The sequence below is a fragment of the Acartia tonsa genome, chromosome 8 (genome assembly GCF_053477335.1).
Source record: "Acartia tonsa isolate MP-2025a chromosome 8, ASM5347733v1, whole genome shotgun sequence".
NCBI lineage: Eukaryota > Metazoa > Arthropoda > Copepoda > Calanoida > Acartiidae > Acartia > Acartia tonsa.
Genome location: NC_137267.1, coordinates 31,496,138 through 31,509,862, shown reverse-complemented (window position 1 = coordinate 31,509,862; position 13,725 = coordinate 31,496,138). Strand labels below are relative to the sequence as shown.

At 30.3% G+C, this 13,725-nt stretch overlaps 1 protein-coding gene across 4 annotated transcripts in view; it reads right to left on the bottom strand.

The window, feature by feature from the left end:
• Positions 1-13,725, bottom strand: part of LOC145326707 (proton-coupled amino acid transporter 1-like) — a 51,002-nt gene that overhangs the window by 11,185 nt on the left and 26,092 nt on the right. For 2 of the 4 annotated variants that reach the window (XM_080170076.1, XM_080170075.1), the window contains exons 2-4: positions 13,072-13,129; positions 10,624-10,688; positions 8,964-9,036 (exon numbers count right to left, since the gene is read on the bottom strand). In XM_080170076.1, the coding sequence (XP_080026202.1) occupies positions 8,964-9,036; positions 10,624-10,688; positions 13,072-13,129 (196 nt within the window). Of the gene's footprint in view, positions 1-7,760; positions 7,981-8,963; positions 9,037-9,917; positions 10,061-10,623; positions 10,689-13,071; positions 13,130-13,725 lie in introns of those variants that run through there. The other 2 variants (XM_080170078.1, XM_080170077.1) reach the window with 2 other exon arrangements.

Here is a 13,725-nt window from a genome sequence, read left to right as displayed (position 1 = left end):
AAAGATGTTCTCGTTTTAATTTTAAGTAATTTGAAATGCATTTTAATACCTTTTAATGATTTATTTTTTGAAACATCTTTTTATAAAATGTTATTGATTTTTGAAGTTATATGTTAAAATGTTTTTAAATTTTGTTAACATTTTGTTTTAAATGTAGAAAATTGGTAATTCTAAACATTCAAAAAATGATTTTATTAAATTTTCATCACTTAAATTGCATGTTTGATGAAATTTTCAACTGATAATTCAAGAAAAATCGTTTAAGTTTTATTATATTTTACTTTGAAATGTTAAAAAAATATAATTATTGTCAAAAATGTGGAAGTTATACTTTCCTCAAAAAAAGACCTAAAACATGCAAATTAACACGTGTAATGAGATTTTTTTTCTTTCAGGTTTAATTTTAAGTAATTATTGATATTTTTTGTAAAAAGGATTTTATATAAAAAGTTTTAAAACTCGAGTTATGTAGTGGTTCTAAAAAAGGTTGCGAATTTATGCAATTTTCTTGCAAAAAAAATTTTCTAGGATTTTAAAAATAGCAAAGGGTGTTATTAGACGTACTTACAGATACAATTGCAAAGTCATTTTGGCCAAACACTAAAATAAAGTTTTGACATCTGAGGGTCCAACCGTGTATTAGTATTATATGGGTTATTTTTTTCTAAATACTTACTCTTCTTATATTTATTTAAGTCTCGTTGTAAAAGATCCCTCCCCTAATATATGATATGATATGTCATCGGTCAACTTTTGCTAAAAGAGGTGGGGGGGGGGGGAGTATAGGTCAAGTGAAAGTTAAATCCTAAAGGGTATTTATATTTCCATCCAAAGTTGCAAGTCAAATATGAATATGAAAGGGGGGGGGGGTTAAAATGTATATTGTCCTTGTTCATGTGACTAAGTTGACCCTTTTATCAATATACCTTGTATATTGGGGAATATTAACAAGGATTAAAACATCCATAAAAACTAGTACTGAAACTTTATGACAAACGGATACAGGAAGCAAATGCCTACATTACCAGAAATGAAAAAAGCTATCCGCTTTCTTACGGATTGACCAGCCCTAATTATAAAAAAGCTATTGTTCTGTAAGATTAAAACGATTTCTGAAACTGTATAACAAACGGATAATAACACTTAAATAGTTTCAGAATAGTCGATGGAATCAAATGCCTAAATTACCAAAAAAGCTATCCGTTTGTTACGGACGGACAAACTGACCCTAATTATAGAAAATTATTGTTCTGTATGAAGATCTCATATTTCTCATGTGAGTTCAGTTAAGTTGACCCTTCCAGTTTCCCTTCCTTAATCAGGTGACATAAATTTTTCCTCCCCGCCCCCCCCCCCCCAAAAAAAAAAAAATATTGTACAGCGATTAAGCGAAGATGTTGGCCCAAAAGCTTTAGGTACTTATATTAAAGATTTATTATCGCAGGTATCTAAAGGGATAAGACAATAGCCGTTAAATTATTATACATCCATATTGATGGTAAACATAATTACCCCTTCTGTAGATTTCAATTAGGGTTGGAAACGTTTGAACACTTAAGATAATAATGATAAATTATTGAATTTTGATTAGTTAAGTCCTCAAAGTTGTTTGTAAATAGGAAATTTTCATCAATTTATCGTCCATTGTCTTATTCTTTAAGATTCCTTGTAAAAACGAAAATTTAGTTTAAAGTAAAAACAAGAAAAATTAATCCATAAATGGGATGCTATAAAATAAAATATTTACACTTTCACTCGAAGTACCTTGATGAGCACTGAAACCTTTAATTTTGGGTCAGGTTGTCAGGATAGGTTGTATAAGGAGAAGGGGGGTGGCATTTTACTTAAAACGTTTTTTATTTGAGGCATATCTTTGAGCAAATAAAATGAAGTTTTTTTAATAATTATTTTTAAAATATTTTTACTCTTACAATGGTACATTTTAAAATCCACGGAAAGCTGTTTAATGTTTATAATACGATACTATAAATAACTGTTTTAGTGTGGCTACGAATCTAAGTTTTCCCTCTTGATAGGTTATGAGTCATACTGAAAAAACATGTATTATATTGTAGAAAAACATTGATTGCGCGATAACTGTTTACAATATGCACAGCACAATTTCAATTATAAAAATGGGACCCCTTTTTTTAGATTAAAATAATCGGTGGAAAAGTTTGGACACTGTCTTTTTGTAGACACATCATACCCAGGGATATAGGGATCATTGAGCAGTAAATTACATTTTTACCTAAGGAGGGAGAGTACACTGGACTGTATTTACACAGGTATCCAAAGCTTCATTACTATCCTTGCTCTATGGTTAGCTTAAAAACTTTGGGTACTTTTGTCTAATTTTGATTGGTTGGTTCTGAACAAGTATTGCCCAATCAATAATTTTAATCTACAACAGGGGTAATTTTATTTTCAGTATGGCTTTGAAATTAATATACGCGGGATTAATACCGGTTCAAAGCCATACTGGAAAAATGTTAGACAATTTTATATGAATATTAAAATGAAAATAAAAACATAATATCAATGCCAGATTTGTAAGCCCAGGACTTCAGCCCCTCAGGGTTAACAAAACTGTAATTAATCTTTTAATTTTTAAATTTACTATCCGCGGAATGCTGTCTATAATACGATGCAATAGATAACTATTATCATCATTTTGGGGATGTATTTCAATTAAAAATTAATTTTTTTTATCCCAATTAAAATTGGCGCTTTCACTCAGGGTACCTTGTTGAGCACTAAAACTCTGAAACCTTTAAAAAATTTAAAGAACAACTCTAACATGCCTAAATTAACGAAAAGGTATTGACAGACATACAGACATAAACAGATGGACAGTCACAGACCGACAAACTGACGGACATATACATTAAAAAATATTTTGAGTGTTAATTTAAATATGCATTAAATTAAATTAAAATAGGCATGTCCGAATTTTTCTATCAATTTCAAAATTTGTATGGTGATTCTTGTGGTAGATAGGTAGACTTTAGAAATCATAAGAACTCTATGATTGTTACCTGAATGACCGTACGTCCATTTAAACAGCAAATTTTTGTGTTATATAATTATTTGATTGATCTGATTTTTGGAATACTGATTCCTAGGACAACAAAGTACAATTTTGTAAGCGTAGCATCTATAAAAATGTAAGTATGTCCTTAAACATTATTCTGTATTTAAGCAGTTTTTCAACAAATTTACTTAAAATTTTGTTTCAACTTTTAAACATTTATATTCTGATTAATTAGTTCTGACACTCTAAAAGTGTTAATGTTCATTCATCACACCTTTTCAGAGCTTAGCTTTTATGGATGTTGTCATCCTTGTTTACCTATTTTGACCCCACCCTTTTTATTTTTTTTATGAGCAAATCATTTTGTTATTCAAATTTACTTTTTTAAATTAGTCAATGGGTTAATGTTTGGCTTTATTTCTTAAAACGTTTTTATGATGCATTTGTTTGAGCAAACAAGGAGGGAAGTGCCATTGGACCGTAAATTACACTTGTACCCAAAGTTTTATAACCAGTTCAACTTGGTGAATTGGTATAGGGTAGGGCTTTACATTATATGATTCAATATTAATATTAATTTAGTTGGAACGCTGTTGATAATACGATGCAATAAATAACTATTCCATTATGGCATTGTATACTTTTAATTTCTGCTGGTTCTGAGCCATACTTAAAAATAATGTGTATTGTCGTTTTATAGACAACTTTCAAAAGATATTTAATTATAAAGTAAAACATTTTACTTGTTTTGATAGCCTAAGATTTCGGACCTTAAAGCCAACTATACTGGAATTAATCTCATAATAATTTTTTTATTTTAATATCCATAAAAAGATGGTATTAACACGATATGTTTTATTTTAACTGGATTAAAAGGATCATTTAGATATATACCCAGGGAAGGAGGGGACATTTTATAAAAAAAACTTTGGATAATTTTAGAGATTTTGAATTTTTGGTTTCTAACTAGTTGTGCCCAAACTTCAATCAATTAAATTAAAAATTTAAATCCACAATAGGGGTAACTTTATTTATCACCATTATCTAATCCCTTAGTTGTGCCTGATTATGGGTAAAAACATTCCCCATACTCAAACTTTTTTTGTCGCGCCACTGACCTAACCCAACTTAACCTAGCTAATGTAACCTATCAAAATCTAATATAACAAGAATGACAATATTCATAAAAGCAAAGCACTAAAATGGTAGGACAAACGGACATTAACACTTGTATATGGTCAAAACTGGATAATCAGAAAATATATGTATAAATTTGTTGAAAAAATGCTTGATACAGGATAATGTTTATAGACATACTTACGTTTTTAGGACTTCATTATAGTTACTTCGCTTATTATATTGTACTTTATTTTACTATTGTCCCAGGAATCAATATACAAAAACCAAATCAATCGGATAATTAGATCACATAAAAATTTGTTGTTAAAAAAGTAAAAAAATCAACATGTTTAAAATGAACGTACGGACGTTCTGGTAATGATTACAGAGTTGCTGCGCTTTCTAAATCGTACCTAACTATTACAGGAATCCCCATCTAATATTTGAAATCGATAGGACAATTCTCACATGCCCCAATTAACAAAAAAGCTATCCATATGGGACCATACCCAAATTTAATTATCGCAGAAATCTAAAGGGATAAGACAATGGGAGATTGATTGATGTACATACTCAATGATGGTAAACAAAATTACCCCTTCTATAGATTACGATTAGGGGTGAACGTTTGGACACTATCCATGCAACGTAGAACGATGTCTGTTTGTTTGTAACGAAGGATCTCGCTAACCGCTGAACCGATCGGGTTCTCCTTAACAGGGTAGCTTCTCATAGTTCCCGGGAAGGTTTATAACTATTTTCTTGAGGGGTGGGACACCAAGGGGATTGGGGCAAAGCCACTTGTAGTTAATAAACCAACCAATCAAAATTCAATAAAAGTCCTCAAAAAATATGAACGTTATCATAAAACTAGTAAGTAGTAAAGAGGAGGGAGGGGACTCGAGTATTATTATTATAAAGTCTCCTGTATTTATTTAAATGTATGATTTATGGGGATTAACCCTCGGAATATGGGGGGGGGGGGGGTGGTGGTAAGTAACTGGTAACATGATATTACGGTCAGCCAAGGTGTTCGTACAGAAATGTTGTAAGAATTATTCTTTAGAAAATTCAAGCTATATTTTAAATTTGAGAACTTAAGTAACTGATATAGATATTATATTAATTATTATAAAAAAAAAATTTGTTTGGTATATTAGATAAATAAATAGCTATTTCTGATCATTGATACATCAAAGTCAAGCAATATTTTGAAAAATTAAGTATCACATATAGATATTATAAAAAAAACCTTTGGTTGGTATATTAGCTACTTCTGAATCTGATGCATCATTGTAACCCCCCCCCCCCACGCCAGAATTCATTAACAATATATGTGCACCTGTTTCTCTACTTTGTGTGTGACTCACGTATAAGATATTTTAAGAAATATGATTGGGGGGGGGGGGGGGGGGGTTACATAACATTTTTAAAAAATAATACATAATTAATAAATCTACAAAATCCTATTTCTTTATTTGAACTGACAAACACAACAGAACATAAAGTAACTGGAAAAGTCAAAAGATAAATTAGCAATAACAACTTTGGAGACTTTTTTTCTTTAATTGTGATTGGTTGGTTTATTAAGCATGAAATGCTGCCAAAATGGAAATAAAAAAACAAGCGAAATTAGCAATAAGAACTAAGATTAACTATCTTGATAATCTGGCTACGAGATTGCGTGATGCTATAAAAAAAAACTATTCACCAAACCTCTATTATTCAAGTCATAAAATTCTACTGAGGTCATAAACCTTATTCGTATGTTAATATTTTCCGGAATTTTTATGATTTTCTGACAATGTTTGACCGTAAAGATATGTGAACATATGTAGTATTTTACAAATACATCCCAAATCTAGCATAAGTTGACCCCTTCTCTCCGTATGAAAATGTTAACAGAGGTGTGAAGTCTCAATTTCCGGTCGTTTGAATATATAGGGGAATTTGTATACTTTTAGGGTTATTTTAGTATTTTGAAAATATTGAAAACAGTAACATTTCTCTACGAAATCACCCATCGTTTACGATTTTGAGTATGTTTTGAAAAATACTATAAACTAAAACTATCATTGGTTTTCACGAAACCTTTCATTGATTATTTCGAATTTATATATTAGTCTATTAAATCTTTTTTAGCTTTTTTTAAAACGAAATTAGCTACGTCAAAAATAGATAACTCAATTTTTCATTATCACATAGTATAAACTTAAAGTAATAAGGACTTTTTGATAAGCGGCTTCCCTTTCATCGCAACTTGAACACCGTTAAGTTTTATTAGAATACAACTTTTTAAAAGCTATGACCATGATTGCTAGGGATGTAAAGTAAGAGATATAAGTTTTCCGGAATTGTAATGTAGGGAGTAGATTTGAAATCTGCATCAAATTTTAAGGATTTTTTATAAAATTCGTTTTTTGTATAATTCTTTATCTAAAAGCGGAAATACAAATTAAGTTAATTAATTTTGGCATCTGTGATTGGTGGATTTAAAAAATCTGCGCTCTGATTGGATGTCGTACATCATTCAACCAATTAGAGCGCAGGTAGTTTAAAATCCACCTATCCTATTGGTCAAAATTAATTAACTTAAAATGTATTTTCGCTTTTAGATAAAGAATTTTACAAAAAACTAATTTTATAAAAAATCCTTAAAATTTGATGCAGATTTCAAATCTACTCCCTACATTAAAATTCCGGAAAACTTATATCTCTTAATGTAAAGCCACAAGTCTAAAAAATCATGAAGTTACTTTACGTTTATTCAAATTAGGGTAACCGCTGGATCTATTGGGTTCTGAAATATGTGATTTTTGCAGCAGGGACGTCCAAGCTTCTTTTCTTTTTGGAGGGGTAAAATCAAGAGTTTCAAAGGTTTGAGGTGTTTTAAAAAATTTGAGTTGGCAAATACTGGTTTTTAAAGGTTAAAGGGGGGGGGGGAATCGGGGTGAGATTTCCCCCACAATTGGACTTATATGTGCGGAAGTTTGAATCAACATATTACAATTAAATGTACTTTAAATAAAACAAAGCATTTGACAGTAAATTTAATTTAATATTATTATCAACACAAAAATGGTGTGAAATATTTAAAATATCCATTAAAATGGAAAATCCTAACAAATGGAACAAAAATTCCATGAGTAATTCAAAAGGAATTTTAATTCCAAGTTTGCTTTGGAAAATTAGTTCATACTAGGTCAATAAAACAAGAATGACAATATTAATAAATATACAGTTCACAAATTAAAGCTTGCGGGCTTAATTAAAGTACAAGCCTTTAAGGTTTTAGAAATATTAAAATCAATTAGATCAATTGTGTTGAAAAATACTATAAAAAAATCAAAAATAGCCACGAAAAATAAAACCACCAATCTTGTTGAAAGTTTCTAAAAAAATATTTATTTAAAATGAATTATTATAGAGTAGCTTTGCTACAAATAATTTAACTTTAACTACTTTAAATTTACTATGTAACAGTAATGTAGTTCTATCAAAAATTAAGCTATCAAAGGGATATATAAATACTTCGTTTTTCCTTTAAATCATTTAAGTTTAGATTTTCAAACAATGTTTGATTGTTTATTATTGTTACTCTATTTACCTTGGTGTTTGTCTTCACATTGGAATTTGTACTTTTGCAAATATTTGTGTTTGTACTTTTTGACCCCTCTTCCAGGAGTTGTATATTACAAGCCTCCTCCCGGGGGCTGTACATAACTTTATCATCCAACATGTTAAATCAATTTTATTTTCACATTACTAGATAAAATAAAGATTTGTCACATATGATATGAATTTTTAATGCATTTCAGCAGAAACAAATTTGACACTCTTGGAAACTTGGAAAGCACTTTTCTGCTTTCTCTGCAATCAATAAGAAAATGTTGCAGCCCAATTTTTAATACATGCAAAACATCTTTACATTCAATGTGTGTTCTTACTTTCGGAAATTAGGACATGTTGGAATCGTTTTCATTGCACTATGATTCCTGTATTATGTAATGATAAAGTATAATAAAGGATGGATAGAAAGATATTATATGAAGGCGTTCATTTGACACAAAAATTAGATATTATAAAAGACCAAATTGTGTCAAAAATGAATCATGTGACATCATAAAAATGAGGGAGATGAGAGAAGTGGGAAAAAAAACTAAAAAAGAGATGGATAATCCCTCATTTTTATGGCGTAACATGGATCTTTTTTTACACAATTTGGTCTTTGTCAATTATCATATTGATTTCATTATGAATTCCAATGACGATTAAATTTGTAAGTGAGTACATTCATAATAAGCAACTAACATTCGAGCCAATTTATATCAGCAAGAGTGTTGTCGTTCTTGTTTTTTTTTGTAATTTTCAGTACCTAGTATGCTTTAAGGAAAATTCCTACATATTCCTTATAACGTCTGTCTATGTGTGTCAATCTGTGCAAAAGATCTCGCTAACCGCTGAAACGTTATTTTCTTCCAATAAAGCTTATATATGTAAATCCCGGGAATGTTTATAATTCGGGGAATGGTTGCTCAACCCTCCCTTTCAAGAGAAATTGTTCCTTAAAACAAACAACAACAAAAAGTGGAGGTACGACTAACCTCTCTCCCGGAAATTAATCGAATTCGAGTCCATACTGTAATAGTATTATAGATAGTTTTTTCACGGATATTGATATGATATTAATTTTAATATTCATAGAAAATTGTCTGTAATACGATGTAATACATTAATTTTTAATTCGGCTGAGATATTTTAATCCATCCGAAATTAATCGGTTTTTAAGCCATACTGGAAAATTATTTACCACTGAAGTTTGGCTGTGCCCATGAGAGATGAGTGGGGAAGATTCGTCATAGTGCTCATGGTGACTCATCAACCTAAAATAGATAGATACATAGTGCTCATGGTGACTCATCAACCTAAAATAGATAGATACATAGTGCTCATGGTGACTCATCAACCTAGAATAGATAGATACATAGAGTGCTCATAGTGACTCATCAACCTACCATAGATTCAACAGAAGTGAATTCTTAAAAAAACTTTTGCCCTACTAAAATTTTAGTGAGGCAAAATTATCCCCTCTAAATTTTTAGCGAGCCTCACTGATTTTAGTGGGGCAAACTGATTTTAGTGAAACAAATTTTTTAAAAATAATTCACCTCTGATTAATCCACAATTCAAAGTTGAACAATAAATCTGTAAATGTAGACGTATAATTAGACAGCTACCTAGATCCCCCTTTTTTGTCTGCTAGCAAATTGGTTTCTGCTCTTTAGTAGCAACTTAGCTGTGTTAATATTCTCGAGGCTATTGGTTGATTGTTTTACTATAATAGTTGAACGTCAATCCATCTTACTGTCTGTACAGTTAAAGATTGGTCTTATTAGGACAAGTTTATGGCTATTAAGAAAATTGTCTTAATTAGGTGGGAGGGATCCAGGAACCCCCAAACATGGGGCGCTCTTCTCTAGGGGGGAAGCCAACCTCTGTTTTAAAAGAAGACAATTATTTTCATAGGTGAGGAAAAATTAAAATCTAATAGTTTAGGTGAAGGATGAACGATTAGTAAAATTATTCATTATAGGAAGATTCTTAAAATTCAATTTGTATTTCAACATGATCAAGATGGAGTAATTTATAAAGCTTAATGTGTATGATAACTTTTTGCTTTTAAGCAAATGCATTGTCCCAAATAAGTATGCGCTGTGGTTAACATCACTATCTATGACGTAGTTGTGACTAAAATTTGACCAACCTCTTTTTTGATATTTTTTTCATCAGAAAAACACTCTCGCAGGACATTGTTTTGTTTTTAAATAACTGTTATTTAATTCATTCTTATGCAAATATGCATTTTTTATTCAATAAAAAAACACATAATTAATTCACATCTCACTAAAAGAAGCTTATAAAATAATAACTACAAAGAAAAGAACATTTTCTTATCTTAAAAATTCTGTTTTTTTTTAATTCAAATTTGTTTATTTGTTTGTTAACTTATGATGAAATCTTTAAATTAAGTGTATCCTTATACTAAAGTAATAGGATGTCTGTCTGTTTGTTTGTGTGTCTGTACCGAAGGATCTCGCTAACCGCTGAACCGATCGGGTTCTCCTTAAAAGGGTAGCTACTCATAGGTCCCAGGAAGGTTTATAACTAATTTGGGGGAGGGTACCACCACCCTCCCAAGAGAAATCACAATAAATCGAAATTTTTATTTTAAGTTTAGAGACTCCTACGTAACATTACGAGGTATCGTAGAAAGAGACTCCTACGCATGCAACCTTGAACGCAAAAAAAACTAAACATTTAAAGTGCCACTAGAGGCCTCTAGGGGCGTAGCAGCTAGTTAAAAAATAAAGTAATAAACAAACGGTTCTTCTTTGCCCTTCACTTTTTAGTTTCTTTCAAAATGGGTTTCTGTGCTCGACTAGGCACTTTTAGGGAAAACTCCTATCTACCTTTTTCGCATGTCCGAAGTTGAAATGGTCCTCCGAGAAAATCTTCCAAATTCATCCAGAAATCCCTGAAGAAAAATATTTTATCAAAAGATTTTCTACAATATTATTATTTCTTAGTTTTCTGCAAAGCATAACGGTTTGCACTTATAAGAAAAAAGTTAGGTTCATGATCTGGGAAGCGTAGCAACTCTTTATCTTTTATTATTATAACAAAATATTAATTCTAGCTTTTTGCTTATTTTTTCTTCAAATTCAAAATTTTGATCCTAACGACGTATTTTTTTAATCTCCGTTAGGATCTCACTAACCAATGAATCGATTGAGTTCTTCATTTCAAGGAAGCTTCACTTGATCTAAGGGTATTTTTATCCTATTTTATTTATTAATTTCAGGCTATTTAATAAAATAAATGCTAGAGGCACAATAACTATTTATTAATTGATAATACTTATTTGATTGGTCTTGTTTAAAAAATATACAAAAATGTTTAGTGTTAAATTTAAAAAACATGAATGACATCATGAAAGATCACAAATATTGTAAAAATTATCCAATACATTAAAACAGACCTACGTAAATTCTGATTAAACTAAGGCAGTTGACAAAATCTCCAACTTCTAGAGGGATCATTTTTTTCTAAGTGCGTTTTATCTTTGGAGGGTACTAGTACCCTCCCCCAATATAGGCATAAACAATAAACATTCCCAGGTCCTATGAGAAGCTATACATTGTAAAGGAGAACTATATCGGTTCAACGGTTAGCGAGATCCTACGTTACAGACACACACACACACACACACACAGACATTCTGTTACTTTTAAACGGTCAGACGGGCGTCAGCTGAAATTGTAGATTATCTTCGCTTCTATAGAATAAGTTAATATTAAATGCAATAAATATGAAACATTAAACACTGAAAACATATGCTGCTTTACAATATTTAGCGTACATATAAATGTAAATATTAAGCAAAATATTTTATTGGCGTAAATTCATTATTTCTTACTTTGCCCGCTGTCCTACAAGTGAATGAGATTTACTCGTCTGTTATTAATGATAAACGGCTCCATCCTACGTAACATGTGAATGAGAATTACTGGTCTATTATTAAAGATAGACAGTTGAATATTTTTATTTGCCTAATAAAAAAATTACATCATACAATAAAAATGACCAATAAAAGGCCAGTATACATTGTAATTGATCAATGGTAAAATGTATACTGGCCTATCATTGGCCATTTGTATTGTATGACGTCATTTTTTATTTGGCTCTGTAAAGTGTAAGCTGCTTCTAAAAATAAATAAAATCACCAACTTTCTGTCTTTATGAATAATAAAAATACATATATGTTCGTGTGTATTTATGTATTTTAAAAAGTACGGACTGTATGACCTTGATATCAGCCAACCCCTGTTAATCTTTAGTGATGCTGTTATATCAACATAACATTAACTTAATAAAATGCTAATAAAAATGACTCTTATAGTGTACCTAATTAGAAAAACTATTATCGATAATATGTAGGAAATAATAACTTTTATTTTATATCATCAATATAAGCAGTTAAATTAAAGTTAAAGTGATCTCTTTCGACATACTAGTATTATATGTATATAATAATTCTGGCAACGATTATAGAGTTGCTACGCTTTCTAAATCGTACATAACTACTACAGAAATCTCCATGCAAAGTTTGAAATCGATAGGACAATTCTATTTCTAACATGCCTAAATTCTATGCTTAAATCAAATATTTATATAATTTGTATTAAATTGAGAAAATTTATTGCAAAAATGTTACAAAATACATATTTATTTGAAATTTTATTTGCAATCATATTAAATGCCTATAATTCATAATTTCTAAAAATGCAAAGAAATTCAATACACACATGCACTGAATTAAGAAAAGTGTAATGATGTATAAAAAAAAACAGGAAGAAAATATTAATAAAAGCAACGCTCAACAAATCAGACAGGCAAACGAACATTGACAAATATAATGTAGCAACGCATTCAACATTAAACAATATCCATCCGCGTAAATTATAAGGCTGCCATATACGACATTCTTATATTTTAAAGCTTGATTATAACAAATGTTTTTCTCTTCAAAAATTGTACTTAATCGCTTTAGAATCAAAATTCCTTAAATCAAGGAATAGAACAATTATATCATATGAAAAAAAGTTTTTTTACAGATAAAAATTATCATGTTAAAAACGTACATACGTACTTTCTGGTAATAAATATAGAGTTGCAACGCTCCCTATACTGTACCTTACTGTTACAAGAATCATCATGCACAGTTTGAAAACAATAAGATGATGATGAAATGCCTAAATTAACAATAAGAGCAATCTTTTAAGGATGTACGAACGCACCGACCATATATGTAGTGAAGCTTCGCTCTAGTAAGTTGCGGCTAAGAAGCTAAAATTCACCTGTAAGTTTGCAGAAGTGGAAAGTGTTCGATTTCTTCGACCTCCATTGGACTCCAAACTAAAAAACAATAAAATCTTTAAAACGTCTGAAACGAAGACAATACTAACCCAAACAGTAAGAAGACGTCACTCCTCTTACAAAAATTTACCAACAAACATACATTCTTTGGGAAATCTTAATACAAATATATGGCATCCGGAAATACTCCATGGAAAGTTGGATTAGCTTCGTTACAAACCTCCAAATAGTTATGCAATTCAATCATTTGAAGGACAAATATAATTATCTTTGTTCTAGAAACAACCTAAGGTAGAATCACATATTTCGTTATTGAATTACATTCAAGAGTAGCTGGACACAAAGTGTTTGAAAAATCAGCCACGTGACGTCATAAAAATGATGGGGATGAGAGGAGAAGAGGGAAAGAAAAAGAGATGGATAATCTCTCATTTTTATGACGTCACAAGATTGATTTCTTGAGACACTTTGTCCAGCTACTTTTCAAGAGATTAGGTTAAATAACATTGTAGCAAAGCTTTTTGAAATGAATGCATGTATCTGCATCAATATAAGATATCCTTTAAATACTATAAAAAGTGTTTACTATGACATATTAAGGGATTTTGCCGAATTTTTATCTTTATCTTTTTAAC